Raw genomic sequence first — 16,562 nt, forward strand, 5'->3', positions numbered from 1 at the left:
GTCATGGCACCATACCTTTTCTTCAAGTTGTACTTTTTTGATGATGATTTTTGAAAAAATTGTTGTTCTGTTCCCTCTGGTAAGTGGTCGAACAAGATGTGAAACCAACCAGGTACTCTGGCGAAATTAAAAATATCTATTTGATGTCATTACAGTATTGTCCTTGATGCATCATTTAATATGACTGATGTGTGCTTTGTGCTGTTACTTTATCACTTGGTAAAACTGCATTATAAGCTCAGTCAATCAATCAATACTTTCTTTCTCTAGTTTATATCAAACATGAACATACTTACAACATAATACATCGGACAATTTCACATCATTTCACATTACATCACGTCTGAAAAGGAGTAGGAAGAAGCAAAGCATATTTAATCCTACCCCTTTCCCACTTCAGAGCGTTTACAAATATATACATTCATTTACTGACCTTTTTTGTAGTAAAATAGTAAAATAACATCCATGAATGAGTAATACAACAGTTTTGTAATATGTAATTCATTAATTCAGTCATTATTAGTGTACTGAGATGAAAAATATCTTATTTTCAATAAGGTTGAAGTTTTTCTCATAATTCCTCTTCTTTGTACTTTGTAAGCACTATTAATTGGAACAACCTCTTAAACTGGATCATATCAGTACAATGTTTAACTTCATTACTTAATCCATCCATCTTCTTCTGCTCATCCGAGGTCAGGTCGCGGGGGCAGCAGCCTAAGCAGGGAATTCCAGACTTCCCTCTCCCCGGTCACTTTGTCCAGCTCTTCCCGGGGGAACCCAAAGCGTTCCCAGGCCAGCCGGGAGACATAGTCTTCCCAACGTGTCCTGGGTCTTCCCCGTGGCCTCCTACCGGTTGGACGTGCCCTAAATCCTGACCAGATGCCCGAACAACCTCATCTGGCTCCTCTCCATGTGGAAGAGCAGCGGCTTTACTTTGAGGTCCCCCCGGATGACAGAGCTTCTCACCCTATCTCTAAGGGAGAGCCCCGCCACCCGGGCGGAGGAAACTCTTTTGTGCCGCTTGTACTCGTGATCTTGTCCTTTCGGTCACAACCCAAAGCTCATGACCATAGGTGAGGATGGGAATGTAGATCGACCGGTAAATTGAGAGCTTTGCCTTTCGGCTCAGCTCCTTCTTCATCGATACAGCGTCCACATTACGATCCACCTGTCGATCTCACCATCCACTCTTCCCTCACCCGTGAACAAGACTCCGAGGTACTTGAACTCCTCCACTTGGGGCAGGGTCTCCTCCCCAACGCGCAGATGGTACTCCACCCTTTTCCGGGCAAGAACCATGGACTCAGACTTGGAGGTGCTGATTCTCATCCCAGTCGCTTCACATTCGGCTGCAAACCAATCCAGTGAGAGCTGAAGATCTTGGCCAGATGAAGCCATCAGGACCGCATCATCTGCAAAAAGCAGGAACCTAATCCTGCAGTCACCAAACCCGATCCCCTTAACGGCTTGACTCCGCCTCGAAATTCTGTCCATAAAAGTTATGGACTTGAATCCTGGAAGTCAGAATGAAAGTCTGATGTTCTTACGACGGAGCAATTAAGGGTTTCTTCACAACACGTAACAATAAATAAAAATGAAGATAGATTTTAGATGTTTCAGATGTGAACCAGTACATATGTATATCATATAAAGGTGCTAATCTATGGCATTATTAACAATTGGAAATACAAATATGTAATACTTCAATATTTCATATGAATGAGTCTAAAATTGTATGATGTATATATATATATATATATATATATATATATATATATATATATATATATATATATATATATACACACACACACATAAAATGTTTATTGCATGTAAAATATGTCTTGTACTGTTTACTCCCACCTTTTTACTCAAATTGTTCTGTCCATTTTTTAATAAAAGTACACAATATCGCATATTAATGCATCTACTTGACTGAAAAAAACACTAATAAAAAATATCTAATCTATAAATGCAGAATGATATTAAACAGATTGTTAGACAAACAACAATGTCACACATGTTATATGTGCTGATGTTGTTAGAAAGTCAAAATGAAAGTCTGGACAGTTTATTTCAAATCCTGCAGTTTCATTTGCTGCTGCTGTTCTCACCAGCACACTTGTGTTTCTTACACTGGTACTTAGAAGACAATCTTTCACCACACACACTGCAACTCAACACTTTCTCTCCTGGGTGTCTTCTCATGTGTGCTACAAGGCTTGATCGGTCACAAAAGCTTCTGTTGCAGATTGAACAGGAATGTGATTTTTCACCAGTGTGTGTTCTCATGTGTACTTTCAAATGTTTACTTTGAACAAAATCTTTACCACATTCTGAGCAAGAAAAGGGTTTTTCACCAGTGTGTGTTCTCATGTGTACTTTCAAACTCGGACTTTCTGTAAAACCTTTACCACAGGTAGAACAGGTAAAAGGTTTTTCACCAGTGTGTCTTCTCATGTGTACTTGCAAATTGATTCTTTGTACAAAACATGTACCACAGATTGAACAGACATAAGGTTTTTCTCCGGTGTGTGTTCTCATGTGTATTTTCAAATTGTGACTTTCTACAAAACCTTTGCCACATTTTGAACAGATAAAAGGTTTTTCTCCGGTGTGTCTTCTCATGTGTCTTTTCAGATTACGACGGTATTGAAAGGTTTTGTGACAGTGAGAACATGTGAAGTGTGTGTTGTCAGTGTGACATGTCTTATCATCTTTAGAGTCTTCATCATCAGAGTCAGGAGAGTGTGACGTTGTGTCCTCACTATCTGATAGTGGAGCTAAGAGCTTGTCTGCTTGTGATCCTCCACAGTGGTCTCCATCAGCTTCTGTTGTCATGTGTTGTGTTGAGCTGCTGCTTGGAGGCTCCCCCCCTCCCCTCTCCTCACTTTCACCTTTCACCTCATCATCTTCACTCTTCACAGGGACACCAGTCACTGGGAATTCCTCCAACCATTTAGGCTGACTGATGCCCTCTTCCTCCTCTTCCTCTTTAATGTGCGGCGGCTCTTGGTCCTCTTCTTCCTCTTTAAAGTGAGGGGTCAGTGGGTCCGTCTCTTCCTCTTTAATGTGAGGGTTCAGTGGGTTCTCTTGCTCCTTAAAGTGAGGGGTCAGTGGATCATCCTCTTCCTTTTTGATGTGTAAGATCAGTGGGTCCTCCGCTTGACCTTCAATGTGAAGGGTCAGTTTAACATTATGGGTCTGTGGCTTCTCGTCTTCCTCTTTAATGTGGGGGGGCTGTGGCTCCTCTCCTCCCTCTTTGATGTGTTGGGACTGTGGTACCCCTTCTTCCTTGTGTATGTGGGGGGACTGTGGTTCCTCCTCCTGCTCATGAGGTAGATGTTCTTCATTGAGGTCTGCGGGGCAGGACAAAACAAACATTCTTCAGAAAAGTCCAGCTTTGCTCATTCACATGAGACATTGTCCTGCACCAACATATGATCTCACAATCTCATCAGTTTCCCCTCACAGCAGTCAGGGTACTTCCAGCTGACACATGAAGAAGACCTTGCTTTCATTTAGATAATGTCACCACAGTTAAACTGGGAAGAAGTAATCAGATTACTGACTACTCCTTCAAAAGATCACTTGTCTACCTTATTAATAATAGTAATATTGAATTAATTTAGTGTGTTTCTAGACACTCAAATTGCGTTAGAGTGAGAACTGAGAAGACATCAGTCATGCAGTCCACACATTCAATGTGGTAAGCTACATCTAATTATTATAATAATATTAACTAGATGAAGCAATTGCTGAAAGAATTGTGTGTGAATCCTCCAATGCTGAAGTTGAACTGAAAGGTTGACAGAATGTAGTATGAATGTAAGAATAGTTTGAATGTTGAAGAGTTTGAACTTCGGGAAAACCGGGATTTTTTTAAGTTCTTAAACCAACATGATTTTTTGTCCTGACTCAGAGGAATGTTTTGACAGTGGAACGGTTGAAATGGGTTGAACAATGTGAAAGGAGTCATCGCACTAAAGAAGGTTGGAAATAAGGTTAGAAAAAAACGTAAATTCCTGTAAATTTGTTGAATGTGGAAAACTGGTTGTTTGAATTTCCAGGATGAATTGAATGTGTTGAAGGTAGAATGGTTTGAAACATGTGGGAATTGTGGAAATTTGAAACATGGATAATTCATTTTGAATGGGGAAATGTCCCTAAAAACCGTGAATTCCAGAAAATCCAGGAATTTCTTTTAATAAGTGTTGAAAGGGAGCACACAATTCCTGAACACACTGAATATTTTGAAGTTGGAACGCTTTGAATCAGATGAAAAATGTGGGAGTTGTGGAACTTTTATTTTATTCCTTTCAATGGGGATTTCATGGAAATTTTGGAGAACTTCGGGGAAAGCGGGAATTTTTTGGGACATGCTAAAAAATGTGAATGTTCTGAATGAGTTGAAATGGTTGGTGTTGGAATTTTTCAAATCGGTTTAGAAATGTTGAAGTCGTAACATTTTTAATTGAGAAATGGTTTTATGGAATTCCTTTAATTTCGGGAACACTGGAAATGTTTCCAATTCAAAAACAGCTTTGTTTTCTGTCCTGATTAAAAGGATTGATTTGACGGTGGAACGGTTAAGGTGGGTTGAAAAATGTTGTAATTTCAATTTCCAGAATTAGTGGAATATGTTGAATTGTTTGAATCGGTTGAAAAATGTGTAAATGGTGGCATTTTGAAAAAAAGCTCATTCATTTTAGAGAGGACCTCCCATTGGCTCCATTGCAAGTGGACTTTTATTTACATTTATGAGTAAGAATTAGGGCTGGGCGATATATGTAATATACTCCATATATCGAGACAACCGTAATATGTCAAGTATGTAAGGCTGGGCGATACGACTAAAAAATGTATCACGATATAACTGTTTCATATCAGTCGATATTGATAATTATTGATATAAAAAAAAACAACTATTTTAAATAAAGACCAGGAGAAAAAAGGCTGAAATTAAATACTTTTATTTTAAATTTAACCTTTAACCTTTCAAACGAGGTCAGCATTATAAATGAAAATACTGGTCGATGTGCAAAATATTGACATTAAATAAATGCTTAATCTAACAAAATGTGCAAAGTATTGTAATTAGGAAATTAGTAGTGTACAATTCAGGCTTTGAAGCCATATTGGTAACGATATATGCAAATAAATAACAGTCAAATTAAGCAAGCAGAAACAAACATGTCTTACAGAATATTGTAAACATCGGAATAAACTTGCGTCTGAACATCTGTGACAAAACAAACCTTTTACCCTCTTCAGTCATTTATGGAATAATCAAACCAACTTCAGCATATAAAAAAAATAACTCAAGCAACTACTCAACCATCGCTTCACTTTTTATTTACAATTTCCTCTCGTGCTGCCGTACTCATATTCCCATTTCGTTTCACTCCTCGTGGTCAGCTAGACGTTGTTGCTTTTTTTTATTTCCTGTTAGCATTTCCCAGAATGCCTTGCGGTTCAGGCTCAGCCGTGATAGGTCGAGAAGCCAAAGCCCTTCCTCTGCCTACACCTCCCAAAGTGCCGTGCGGTTCCAGCTGGGCCTTACTTCCTATTTTTTTTCTAACAGAACTCAGTGAAATTATCGAACGTTCTATCGACCCCATTTTCTAATGATATTGATCACATGTCTATCGCGATATATATTGTTATTGTTTTATCGCCCAGCCCGCAAAGTATGTGGCAAAAGTGTTGCTACAAAAAGTAGCAGCACCGCTAATGTGTAGCATCATTTGAAAAGTCACCCGCTAAAGAATGAGGAGTCCTTGAAACTCTGCATGTCAACATCTCAGTTTGGTGCCACACCCACAAAATGCCCAAGCAACCATTTCCACATCAACCCCATATTAAAAAATTGGTCAACAACAGAAGGAGATAACGTCCGTAGGAACCTACCACATAGCGAAGGACATACACTATTTGATTTCCTATTATGCAGCACATTTTTATTTGACACTTATTGAAATAGCTTGTGTGACATCATGCACAAAAGTGCACTTTATTTGTTTTAAACTATTGTAGTGGCCTTCTGTACACAAAGTGCACTGTAATTTAGTGTTGTTTTGATATTTCATCTTAGTGACATCATGCACAAAAGTGCACTAATAGCTTGTTTTGAAATGTCTCTGACAATCTTGCACTTTCTGTTTGGAAATGACATGAATGTTTTGTGCCACTGTTTAATAACTGTTTAATAAATACACTTTTGCTAATTTGACTTAGCTGTTGTTTCCCTCTCTGCATGAAAGTTTAAAAGTAGCATATATGAATGCAGTATGAAGAAGATTGTTTGAATGTAGACACACAGAATCATCATACTGCTGTGATTATATGCATCAAGTGTTCATTCAAGGCTAAGGCAAAATATCCACATATATATGCTGTATCGTGATGTGGACTAAAAATATTGAGATATTAATAAAAGGCCATATTGCCCAGCCCAGTTAGAATGTGATTTTTTGTGTGTAAATATATCAACCGTTGTGTCTTTCACAATGATTGTGAAAAATAGAAAAAATCCCCCAAAAAGTGTGGTTCCCCTCTATATTCAAATGATTATATTCAAGACTTGAAGTGTATGAGCATGAAGTGATGAAGCCTACTTGGATGAGAGGACAAAGGTCTTGTAAGACAAAGTGAAGAGTCCAGTTGTGATGGATTGAATGCCCTGAGAATAAAATGTTGTGCTTACTTGGACTGTGATGAAGCTGTGAGGACTCAGGTGGTTTGTCTTCATGCTCTTCAGTCTTCACAGAGACAACAGTCAGTGGAAACTTGCTGACATCAGCCTCCTCCTGCCCTACAGGACACTCTCCCTCCTGACTGATCCACACTTCCTCCTCTTCCTCTTTCATGTGGGGGGGCTGTGGATCCTCTTCCTCCTTTTTTATGTGAGGGAGCTGCTGGACGTCTGTTGGGTAAATAAGTAAATAAGATCAAGAGGGAATAGAAATAGTTTTGAACTGACACTGTTAACACAATTACATTATTAGTGTTCTTTTGTGTGTTGTGTTAAAAGTGTGTAGTAAAACAACCAATAAAAACACAGGAAATACCTCCTTTTTTCCTAAAATTAATTCAAAAGTGGTACAGTGAGTACAAAAACAGACTTGGAAATTTGATGCGGGGCAATTTGAAAAGTTTTTATAAGTACGAGGCAGCATTGATTGAAGCATTCTTAACTTCACTGATGTAAAGTGGGTAAATATTGTTTTGTGTATACGGTCTATGACACCTAAACTTTATCTGTAAACTTAACCATATTATTTTAATGCCATAGTTATTACTATAACTAAAATATCCTGGAAATTCGAAAAATCTAATTCCAAAATCACTGCAAAAACATTCATGGTATGTTTTTGTGATCATGCAAAATATTTTTTGGTGGTCATTTTGTTGGCTGGGCCAAAAGGAACTTTCACCAAAAATATGTTTTACTATGTGCTGTTTTATGGAGTATCTCCATCAACAATTCCTCTTTAGGAATAGGAGACCATCTACGACACGCTGAAGGAAAGTCAGTCACCTTTATGTTCTTTTAATAATTCAAGTTTTGACTACTTTAGTTATTGAAAATAATTGTTTACGTTCACTTATTGATACTTGTAAGTCAGATTTAGGAAGTGAAATTATAACTTTGATTAGATTTGTTTACAGTATAAAATGTATTTAGTGAGTGTGTGAGTTTTATGTAAACATGTTGATACAGGTTTACTTCTTGGGGACTGGAACACAGATATGTCCTGAAAGGATGCACCCATTTTTAAAACCTTCACTAAGCTGTGCCACCAACATTGTCTCACTTAGCTCATTAAGCAAACTACCAGGGTGAGTGAGTCCTTTTAATCCTTCATAGACCTCCTTGTTACTTCTGACCAGTCTCAGATCACCACGAGTGGAACAACTGTGTGCGGCTTAAGTGATCATTTCATCATTTTCTGTACCCATGAAGAACAGAACCGAGGCTAACGGCCACAAAACAAGAGAAGCTAGAATCCTCAAGACCTAGACTAGCAAGGCTTTCAATGAGAAACTGCCGAAATAAGACTTGTCTCGGTACTTGCAAGTACACAGGTCTTTGGGTCAATTCCTAACCTCAGAAAAGTAGATAACTTCACACTCAAAGTGGGTGACAATATTATAACAAACAAAAATGAGATTACCTATCTTGGTTGCATCGTAGAGACTAATCTCTCCAGTGAAAAAATGACTACTAAGGTGGTCAAAGAATCAACCAATGAATTCTGTTCTTACTAGTGTTGTCCCGATACCAATATTATAGTACCGGGACCTATACCAAAATGTATTTTGATACTTTTCAACACTTCTCTAAATAAATGGGACCACAAAAAAGTACATTATTGGCTTCATTTTAACAAAAAATCTTAGGGTACATTAAACATATGATTCTTATTGAAAGTTTTTCCTAAATAAAATAGTAAACATACTAGACAACTCACCCCAATAGTGATGAAGTGCTTCGAGAGGATAGTCATGTCACACATCAAGAAGACCATCCCAGACACACTGGACCCTCTACAGCAGGGGTCACCAACCTTTTTGAAACCAAGAGCTACTTCTTGGGTACTGATCAATGCGAAGGGCTTCCAGTTTGATACATACTTAAATAAATTGCCAGAAATAGCCAATTTGCTCAAATTACCTTTAATAAACAAATCTATATATATAAAAAATTGATATTTCTGTCTGTCATTTTGTCGTAAATGTTTTTTCTTTTTACGGAAGTTTTTTTTGTAGAGAATAAATGATGAAAAAAAACACTTAATTGAACAGTTTAAAAGAGGAGAAAACACGAAAAAAATTAAAATACAATTTTTAAAAACAGTTTATCTTTAAAATTCCAAATTCAACCGAAAAAAATGAAGAGAAAAACTAGCTAATTTGAATCTTTTTGAAACAATTTAAAAAAATAATTTATGGAACACCATTAGTCATTTTTCCTGATTAATATTAATTTTTGAATGTTGATGACATGTTTTGAATAGGTTAAAATCCAATCTGCACTTTGTTAGAATATATAATAAATTGGACCAAGCGATATTTCTAACAAAGACAAATCATTATTTCTTCTAGATTTTCCATAACAAAAATTTTAAAAGTAATTCAAAATACTTTGAAATGAGATTTAAATTTGATTCTACAGATTTTGTACATTTGCCAGAATAATTTCTCTGAATTTTAATCATAATAAGTTTGAAGAAATATTTCACTAATATACTTTGTCTCCAAAGACATGCACCTGGGGATAGGTTGATTGGCAACACTAAATGGTCCCTAGTGTGTGAATGTGAGTGTGAATGTTGTCTGTCTATCTGTGTTGGCCCTGCGATAAGGTGGCGACTTGTCCAGGGTGTACCCTGCCTTCCGCCCGATTGTAGCTGAGATAGGCGCCAGCGCCCCCTGCGACCCCGAAAGGGAATAAGCGGTAGAAAATGGATGGATGGATACTTTGTCGAAAAAACAGAAGCTAAAATGAAGAATTATATTAAAATGTATTTATTATTACTTACAATAAAAAAAAAAATACTTGAACATTGATTTAAATTGACAGGAAAGAAGAGGAAGGAATTTAAAAGGTAAAAAGGTGAATGTGTTTAAAAATCCTAAAATCAATTTTAAGGTTGTATATTTTCTCAAAAAATTGTCTTTCTGAAAGTTATAAGAAGCAAAGTAAAAAATAATTAATAAATGTATTTAAACAAGTGAATACCAAGTCTTTAAAATATTGTCTTGGATTTTCAAATTCTATTTGAGTTTTGTCTCTCTTAGAATTAAAAAGGTCGAGCAAAGCGAGACCAGCTTGCTAGTAAATGAATACAATTTAAAGAATAGAGGCAGCTCACTGGTAAGTGCTGCTATTTGAGCTATTTTTAGAACAGGCCAGCGGGCGACTCATCTGGTCCTAACAGGCGACCTGGTGCCCGCGGTCACCGCGTTGGTGACCCCTGCTCTACAGTTTGCCTACCGGCAGAACCGGTCCACTGAGGATGCAGTCAACCCCGTCATCCACACCACCCTCACCCACGTAGAGGGCAAGGACACCTATGCCAGGCTATTATTCATCGACTACAGCGCTGCTTTTAACACGGTCATCCCACAAAAACTCAGTGCTAAACTCCTCACTGTTGGTCTGACACCAACTCTCTGTGACTGGGTCCTGAACTTTCTCACAAACCGGCCCCAGTCAGTCAGAATCAGCAACCAGACATCAGGAACAAAGGTTCTAAGCATTGGGACCCCCCAAGGCTGCGTGCTGAGCCCCCTATTGTACACCCTCTTCACACACGACTGTGTGGCCTCCCAGAACAACACCACTATCATCAAGTTAGCAGAGGATACTACGGTCGTCGGACTGATCACCGGGGGATCTGAGGCAGTGTACAGAAGGGAGGTAGCGGAACTGGTGGCCTGGTGTCAGGATAATAATCTCTTCTTGAACACAGACAAGACCAAGGAGATGATTATTGACCCACGGAGAAGGAGTGCACAGTACACACCTCTGTACATAGGGGGGACAAAGGTGGACAGGGTGAAAACCTTTAAATTCCTCGGGACTCACATCAGCGAGGACCTCACCTGGGATCACAACACCCAACAAACAATAAAGAAAGCCCAGCAGCGACTGTACTTCCTAAGAAAGCTGAGAAAGTTTGGCATGCCACCCAAAATTCTCAGCGACTTCTATAAAAGTACGGTTGAGAGTGTCCTAACCAGCTCAATCACGGTCTGGTATGGAAACTGCACTGCTAAGGACAGGAAGGCACTCCAGCGAGTGATTAAAACTGCTCAGTACATATCAGGAGCAGCCTTCCCCTCACTACAGGACATGTAGTCTACCAGGGCCACCAGGAGAGCACACAACATCATCAAGGACAGTACACAGTCTCTTCAGCCTCCTACCATCAGGCAGACCATACAGGAGCCTGAAATCCAGGACTACGAGACTGACAAACAGTTTTTACCCACAGGCCATCAGGCTTGTGAATGCTAACTTTTGAATGCCAGCTCCCCCCCAACCCCCCGTCTTTACTTTTGTCTTTTTGAACAAAAGACAGCTACAATGACCACCCCCTAACTGTGAACCATCACTGTAGACACGTTTCACCTTTGATCACTAAAGACACTTTAACTGCTGCTGTGACCCAAGGTCACCTCCATATTAACTGTTGCCTGTCAATCAGAATGTGCAATAATGTTATGTTACTTACCGTGCCTTGTATATACATTTTTATTTTTATTTTTAGGTAAGTACCGTGTGACTTGTTGAAGGGTGGACTAGCAAAGTAAGATTTTCATTGTACGGCAAACTGTGTGTTTAACTGTGCATATGACAATAAACAATCTTGAATCAAAAAGTGATTTGACGTAATATTTTGATATTTACACATCGCATATTTACACACACGCACTAGAATGCCCTTATGACCATTACATATATCAATATCAAGTACCTACTGTACTGTTTACTTGTTGAAATACTATTTTTAGAGCAAATATCTACCCAAATGGACACTTTGTTGCTGCCAAAAATGTATTTTAAATAATAGTTTGATATAGACACATCTCATCTCTGCTTATTTTACTAGAATACTCTTATGAGCATTATATATATATATATATATATATATATATATATATATATATATATATATATATATATATATATATATATATATATATATATAAATCAAGTACCTACTGAGATAGGGTGAGAAGCTCTGCCATCCGGGAGGAACTCAAAGTAAAGCCGCTGCTCCTCCACATCGAGAGGAGCCAGATGAGGTGGTTCGGGCATCTGGTCAGGATGCCACCTGAACGCCTCCCGAGGGAGGTGTTTAGGGCACGTCCAAAACCGGTAGGAGGCCACGGGGAAGACCCAGAACACGTTGGGAAGACTATGTCTCCCGGCTGGCCTGGGAACGCCTCGGGATCCCTCAGGAAGAGCTAGACGAAGTGGCTGGGGAGAGGGAAGTCTGGGCTTCCCTGCTTAGGCTGCTGCCCCCGCGACCCGACCTCGGATAAGCGGAAGAAGATGGATGGATGGAAGTACCTACTGTACTGTATACTTGTAGAAATACCCTTCACAAAGCTAAAATATACCGAAACAACCACTCTGCTGCTGCCAAAATTTGATTTCAAGTAATATTTTGATACTGACAAATCTCATCTCTGCATAGTTTACTAGTATACCCTTATGATAAAATAAATGGGTTGTTCTTGTATAGCGCTTTTCTACCTTCAAGGTACTCAAAGCGCTTTGACACTATTTCCACATTTACCTATTCACACACACATTCACACACTGATGGAGGGAGCTGCCATGCAAGACGCCAACCAGCACCCATCAGGAGCAAGGGTGAAGTGTCTTGTTCAGGACACAACGGACATGACGAAGATAGTAGTAGGTGGGGATTGAACCAGGGACCCTCGGGTTGCGCACGGCCACTCTCCCACTACGCCACGCAGTCCCTATGAGCATTATGAGCATTACATCTATCAAAATCAAGTACCTACTGTACTGTTTACTTGTTGAAATACCCTTTTTAGAGCTAAAAAGTACCCAATTTGCCACTTTACTGCGACCAATAATTGATTCCATATGATATTAACAATAATAACAAAATTTTCAGAATAATTGTATATAAGTTCAGCGCCCCCCGCGGCCCCAAAAGGGAATAAGCGGTAGACAATGGATGGATGGAAGTTATGAAAAAACTTTGTGTTCCATTGAGTTCAGGTCCCCTGCGAGAAGACCAAAGCTGTCTTTCATCTTATCAAACAAAAGGCTTGTAAAACTCCACTGTCTGCAATGGGATGCAACATGGAGGTGTCGGTTTCTTTGATCTATTGACAGCCACAGGAAGGCCTTTTCCTAACCTGAGATCTACAAAGCAGACCATTTCTTTAAACTGTTTACGACCGAGTGCAAAAGCTGTTTACCCCCCCCCCCCACCCCTCCCTTTAAAAACAGCTGCAGCTATGTAATCAGAAAAGGCCCAAATAAAAGAGGAAGCGTGGAACTCCCTCATCAAAGCGTGGTGGGAAACTGTATAAAGTTGTGGCCCAGACGTTTCTCCTCATGCGCTAAATTGAATCCTGTCTCTGTTTGATTTCTTTGCTTCTTGTCTTGTCAAATAGATGTCATCGGTGTTTGAACCTGACAAGAATGTCAAAGCATTTCTCTAAAACACAATATTATACATTCTGAAAATGTAAACGATAGCAAGAATATACCTACACATTTCAGAAAATTTCACTCGCAAACACTTTGTTTGGAAGATGTTTACTGCCCTTTTTTTTGCCCTTTGAGACACTTGTGATTTAGGGCTGTATAAATAACATTGATTGATTGATTGATTGATACTGAACAAAAATGCTAAATAGCTAAAGAAAACTGTCACTGAACATCTTAGTGTGATGTCATTCTGTGACAGACAAATGGAACACAGTTTCCACATGGTGAGGACATTGATGGTCAGACTCACTGTTCTACGGATTACCTCAACTTCTGCCTAGACGTGACCTGCCCTGCTAAGACTGTTCAGTGCTACCCTAATGACAAACTCTGGGTAACACAGGAGGTTCAAGCTGTGCTCAACAAGAAGAAAGCTGCCTTCTGGAGTGGAGACAGGGAGGCAATGAGAGCAGCACAGCGGGAGGTGAGAGGACGCGTGAGGAAGACTAAGGACAGCTACAGGAAGAAGCTGGAGCAGAACAACATGAGGGAGGTCTGGGAAGGTGTGAAAACCATCACGGACCACAAGACAAAGACCAGAGCAGTAGGGGGGACAATAGAGAGGGCCAATGAGATGAAGAACTTCTTCAACCGGTTTAACCTGTTCTCCCCACCCCCCACTCCTCATTGCATCCACTCCCCGTTCTTCTCCCCCCCAGCCATGGTTGCAACCCCCTCCTCCTCCTCCTCCTCCACCACCTCTACGCAAACATTAGTCATCTCTGTGGACCAGGTCAGAGGTCAACTGAGGAAGCTGCATCATAGTTTCTGGTGCGCACAAGATACATATCTCAAAAAAATTGTACCTATGTCCCTTTAGGAGCTCCATAATTTTTTAAATGATCAGCATGTCATCTTTTATGTGAAATTGTTATTCAAATAAAGATTGCAAAAAAGAAAACTATAGTAGTGACAACATGCAGGAACATAACCGACGTAAAATAAATAAAATGGAAGTGACCTTGTCTCTGCACACGCGTGCATTGATCATGTCTTCTTGAACCGATCGAGCAGGGATTCTAAAACTGTGGTACGTGTACCACTAGTGGTACGCGGGTATCACCTAATGGTACGCCAAATATTATTTCATTTTTTATGTACATTGTTTTATTTTCCAACATGCAAACACTGTGTTACTGTTCAAACTGTGTGTAATGTTACAGTAACTAAAATATTAAATATACTCTTTAAATAATGTGTCTTCCTTGTTTTTAATGAATAATTAAGGCCTACTATGCTACTGTATTTTAATGCTGTTCATGATGGTGCTACTTGGAAATCCAAGTATTTTCTGAGTTGGTACTTGGTGAAAAAAGTTTGACAACTACTGATGTAGTGACATTGTAAACTACATTGGCAGACACCATTTTGTTATACCCAAACGGCGTCTGCTCATACATCGCGCTTCCAACGAGATCCCGTTCTTTCCCCCGAGTTAGAAAGTTCCAGAACTGTTCACGTTATACCATCTCATTGTGCAACATGTGAATGTTTGAAGTGGAACTAAATGTGATCTCTGAAAGGGGTACACATTATTACCAAAGCAGGGCCCCCATCCACATATACAATACTAGTACATATCTGATGAAAAACAACATTATTTTTGTTTTTTTAATTATAATTGTGCCAAATCACCTCTATTTGAACATTATCTAATGGAAATGACTGCTGTCTGATAATCACATTAATAACACAATAACAATCATGTGTCTGAGTACACCTATTGATAAATTATTAATCAAACACGTCATGTTAATGATGAAATATAAAGTTAGTAAAGATGTGAGAGTAAGAAGTAAACAAACCTGTTCTGTGTAACACAACTTGAGCTTTTTGATGTTGTCGCTCCTTCTCCTCTTTAGTTGGACAAAGTTCCTCCTCGTACTTTGCTATGGTTCTTTCACACATTTCCACACAATCACAACACTTTACACTCACATTTGATCTTAACTAAGCGATGTGTTGATCAAATCCGTGTCTCTTTGTTAGCGGCTAACAAGCTAAGCTAACTAGCATGCTAAGCTAACTAGCGCGCTCCAACAAGGAGCAATCTAAGCGGGCCTAATAATGTCCAAAGTTGAGTGAGACGAGTGGAGTTGATGCTGACATGGAGGATGAATAAAGTGTAGTTAGTAGATGTGCCGAGGCTTAGAAGCGTGTGTGGAGTAAAGGAGGACTTTGCTGCGAAGAACATATCCTCCACGCATGCGTCACTTAGGGGCGGGGCCAACGAGTCATCGTGATGGGCAAGTCATGAACGATTCAATCTAAATGTGTGTTTTCATGGTGTCTACACAAAAAATCACGGCCACCAATGATCCATCCATCCCTTTATCGACTGTGTGTCCCTTTAGGGATGGCGGGGTGTGCTGGAGCCTATCTCAGCTGCATTCAGGCGGAAGGCGGCGTACATCCTGGACAGGTCGCCACCTCATCGCAGGCCCAACACAGATAGACAGACATGTATATAAACTGTATTTGACTTTAAATCTGATAAATATCATTCAACAACAACACAATTTGCAGACTGTAATTACTGGTTCGCTGGTTTTACTGGTGTAAATTATTATTGTCTATTGTGAGCGAACTGTGGTGCTGAATTTCCCCAGGGATCAATAAAGTACTTTCTATTCTATTCTAAAATTCTGCATCCGAGAGATCACAACCATTGCAGCCATGCGTCTAAAACGTAAGGACAAGCAAAAGTAAAGTGCCTGTTATTTTACAATGTAATAATGTGTTTAAGAAGATAGGCCGCCTGTTAACAGCAGAGTGTCAGTGAGGCACACACTCTCAGAAATGCATGGAGGAAAGGTTGGAGACAAGCGGGAAACTCTTAGTTATAGGCCATAAGGTGAACCAGGAAAAAGTGGCTAGAAAGTGATTTTCGTTCCTACGTCTGGGCACTACTCTTTTTTTGCCTACACAATGCCATTGTGGACATTTGGTTAAACGTTCTCCGCAAAATATCCTGGCAGTTTTTTTAAGAGCCATAAATGTATAAAAATAGGAATGACAAAAAAACGAAAATCTTATGCAGCTGTTTTTTCTTGTAAATATATTTACATTCATTCTGGAAACAGACTCTCTCTAACAAATTGACATTGATGCATATACCTAACATTTGATACAGGTATTTTAGCATTGGTATACTTTATTTGAATTTAAACCATGAAACATATAAAACATATGAAAAAAAAACGCTTCAAACTAAGTGAATAGCAACCTGTACAATTGAACATACACATGGTACATTTTGCTTAACAATAATGTTTTATACATTAAAATT

At 39.2% G+C, this 16,562-nt stretch overlaps 1 protein-coding gene across 2 annotated transcripts; it reads right to left on the reverse strand.

The window, feature by feature from the left end:
* Positions 1–1,818: 1,818 nt before the first annotated feature.
* Positions 1,819–15,226, reverse strand: LOC133546631 (oocyte zinc finger protein XlCOF22-like). Of its 2 annotated transcripts, XM_061892421.1 has the most exons (3): positions 15,079–15,226; positions 6,710–6,928; positions 1,819–3,362 (listed from the first exon to the last, which is right to left on the reverse strand). In XM_061892421.1, exons 1-3 carry the CDS (start codon positions 15,179–15,181, stop codon positions 2,095–2,097), a joined length of 1,590 nt encoding a protein of 529 aa, XP_061748405.1. In that variant the 5' UTR covers positions 15,182–15,226; the 3' UTR covers positions 1,819–2,094. The 2 variants fall into 2 exon arrangements, with proteins under 2 accessions (XP_061748405.1, XP_061748406.1); XM_061892422.1 differs by lacking the exon at positions 6,710–6,928 and having other exon boundaries at positions 15,079–15,210.
* Between the last annotated feature and the right edge of the window lie 1,336 nt (positions 15,227–16,562).

Source organism: Nerophis ophidion, unplaced genomic scaffold (genome assembly GCF_033978795.1).
Source record: "Nerophis ophidion isolate RoL-2023_Sa unplaced genomic scaffold, RoL_Noph_v1.0 HiC_scaffold_35, whole genome shotgun sequence".
NCBI lineage: Eukaryota > Metazoa > Chordata > Actinopteri > Syngnathiformes > Syngnathidae > Nerophis > Nerophis ophidion.

What these genes read in the sequence shown, in the direction of transcription:
- LOC133546631 (XM_061892421.1), bottom strand. Translation starts at nt 15,181, where the DNA reads ATGTGTGAAAGAACCATAGCAAAGTACGAGGAGGAACTTTGTCCAACT. An exon ending in AGTTGTGTTACACAGAACAG is followed by an intron (nt 6,929 to 15,078) that starts GTTTGTTTACTT and finishes TTTACCCAACAG; the next exon opens with ACGTCCAGCAGCTCCCTCAC. An exon ending in ACAGCTTCATCACAGTCCAA is followed by an intron (nt 3,363 to 6,709) that starts GTAAGCACAACA and finishes CCTGCCCCGCAG; the next exon opens with ACCTCAATGAAGAACATCTA.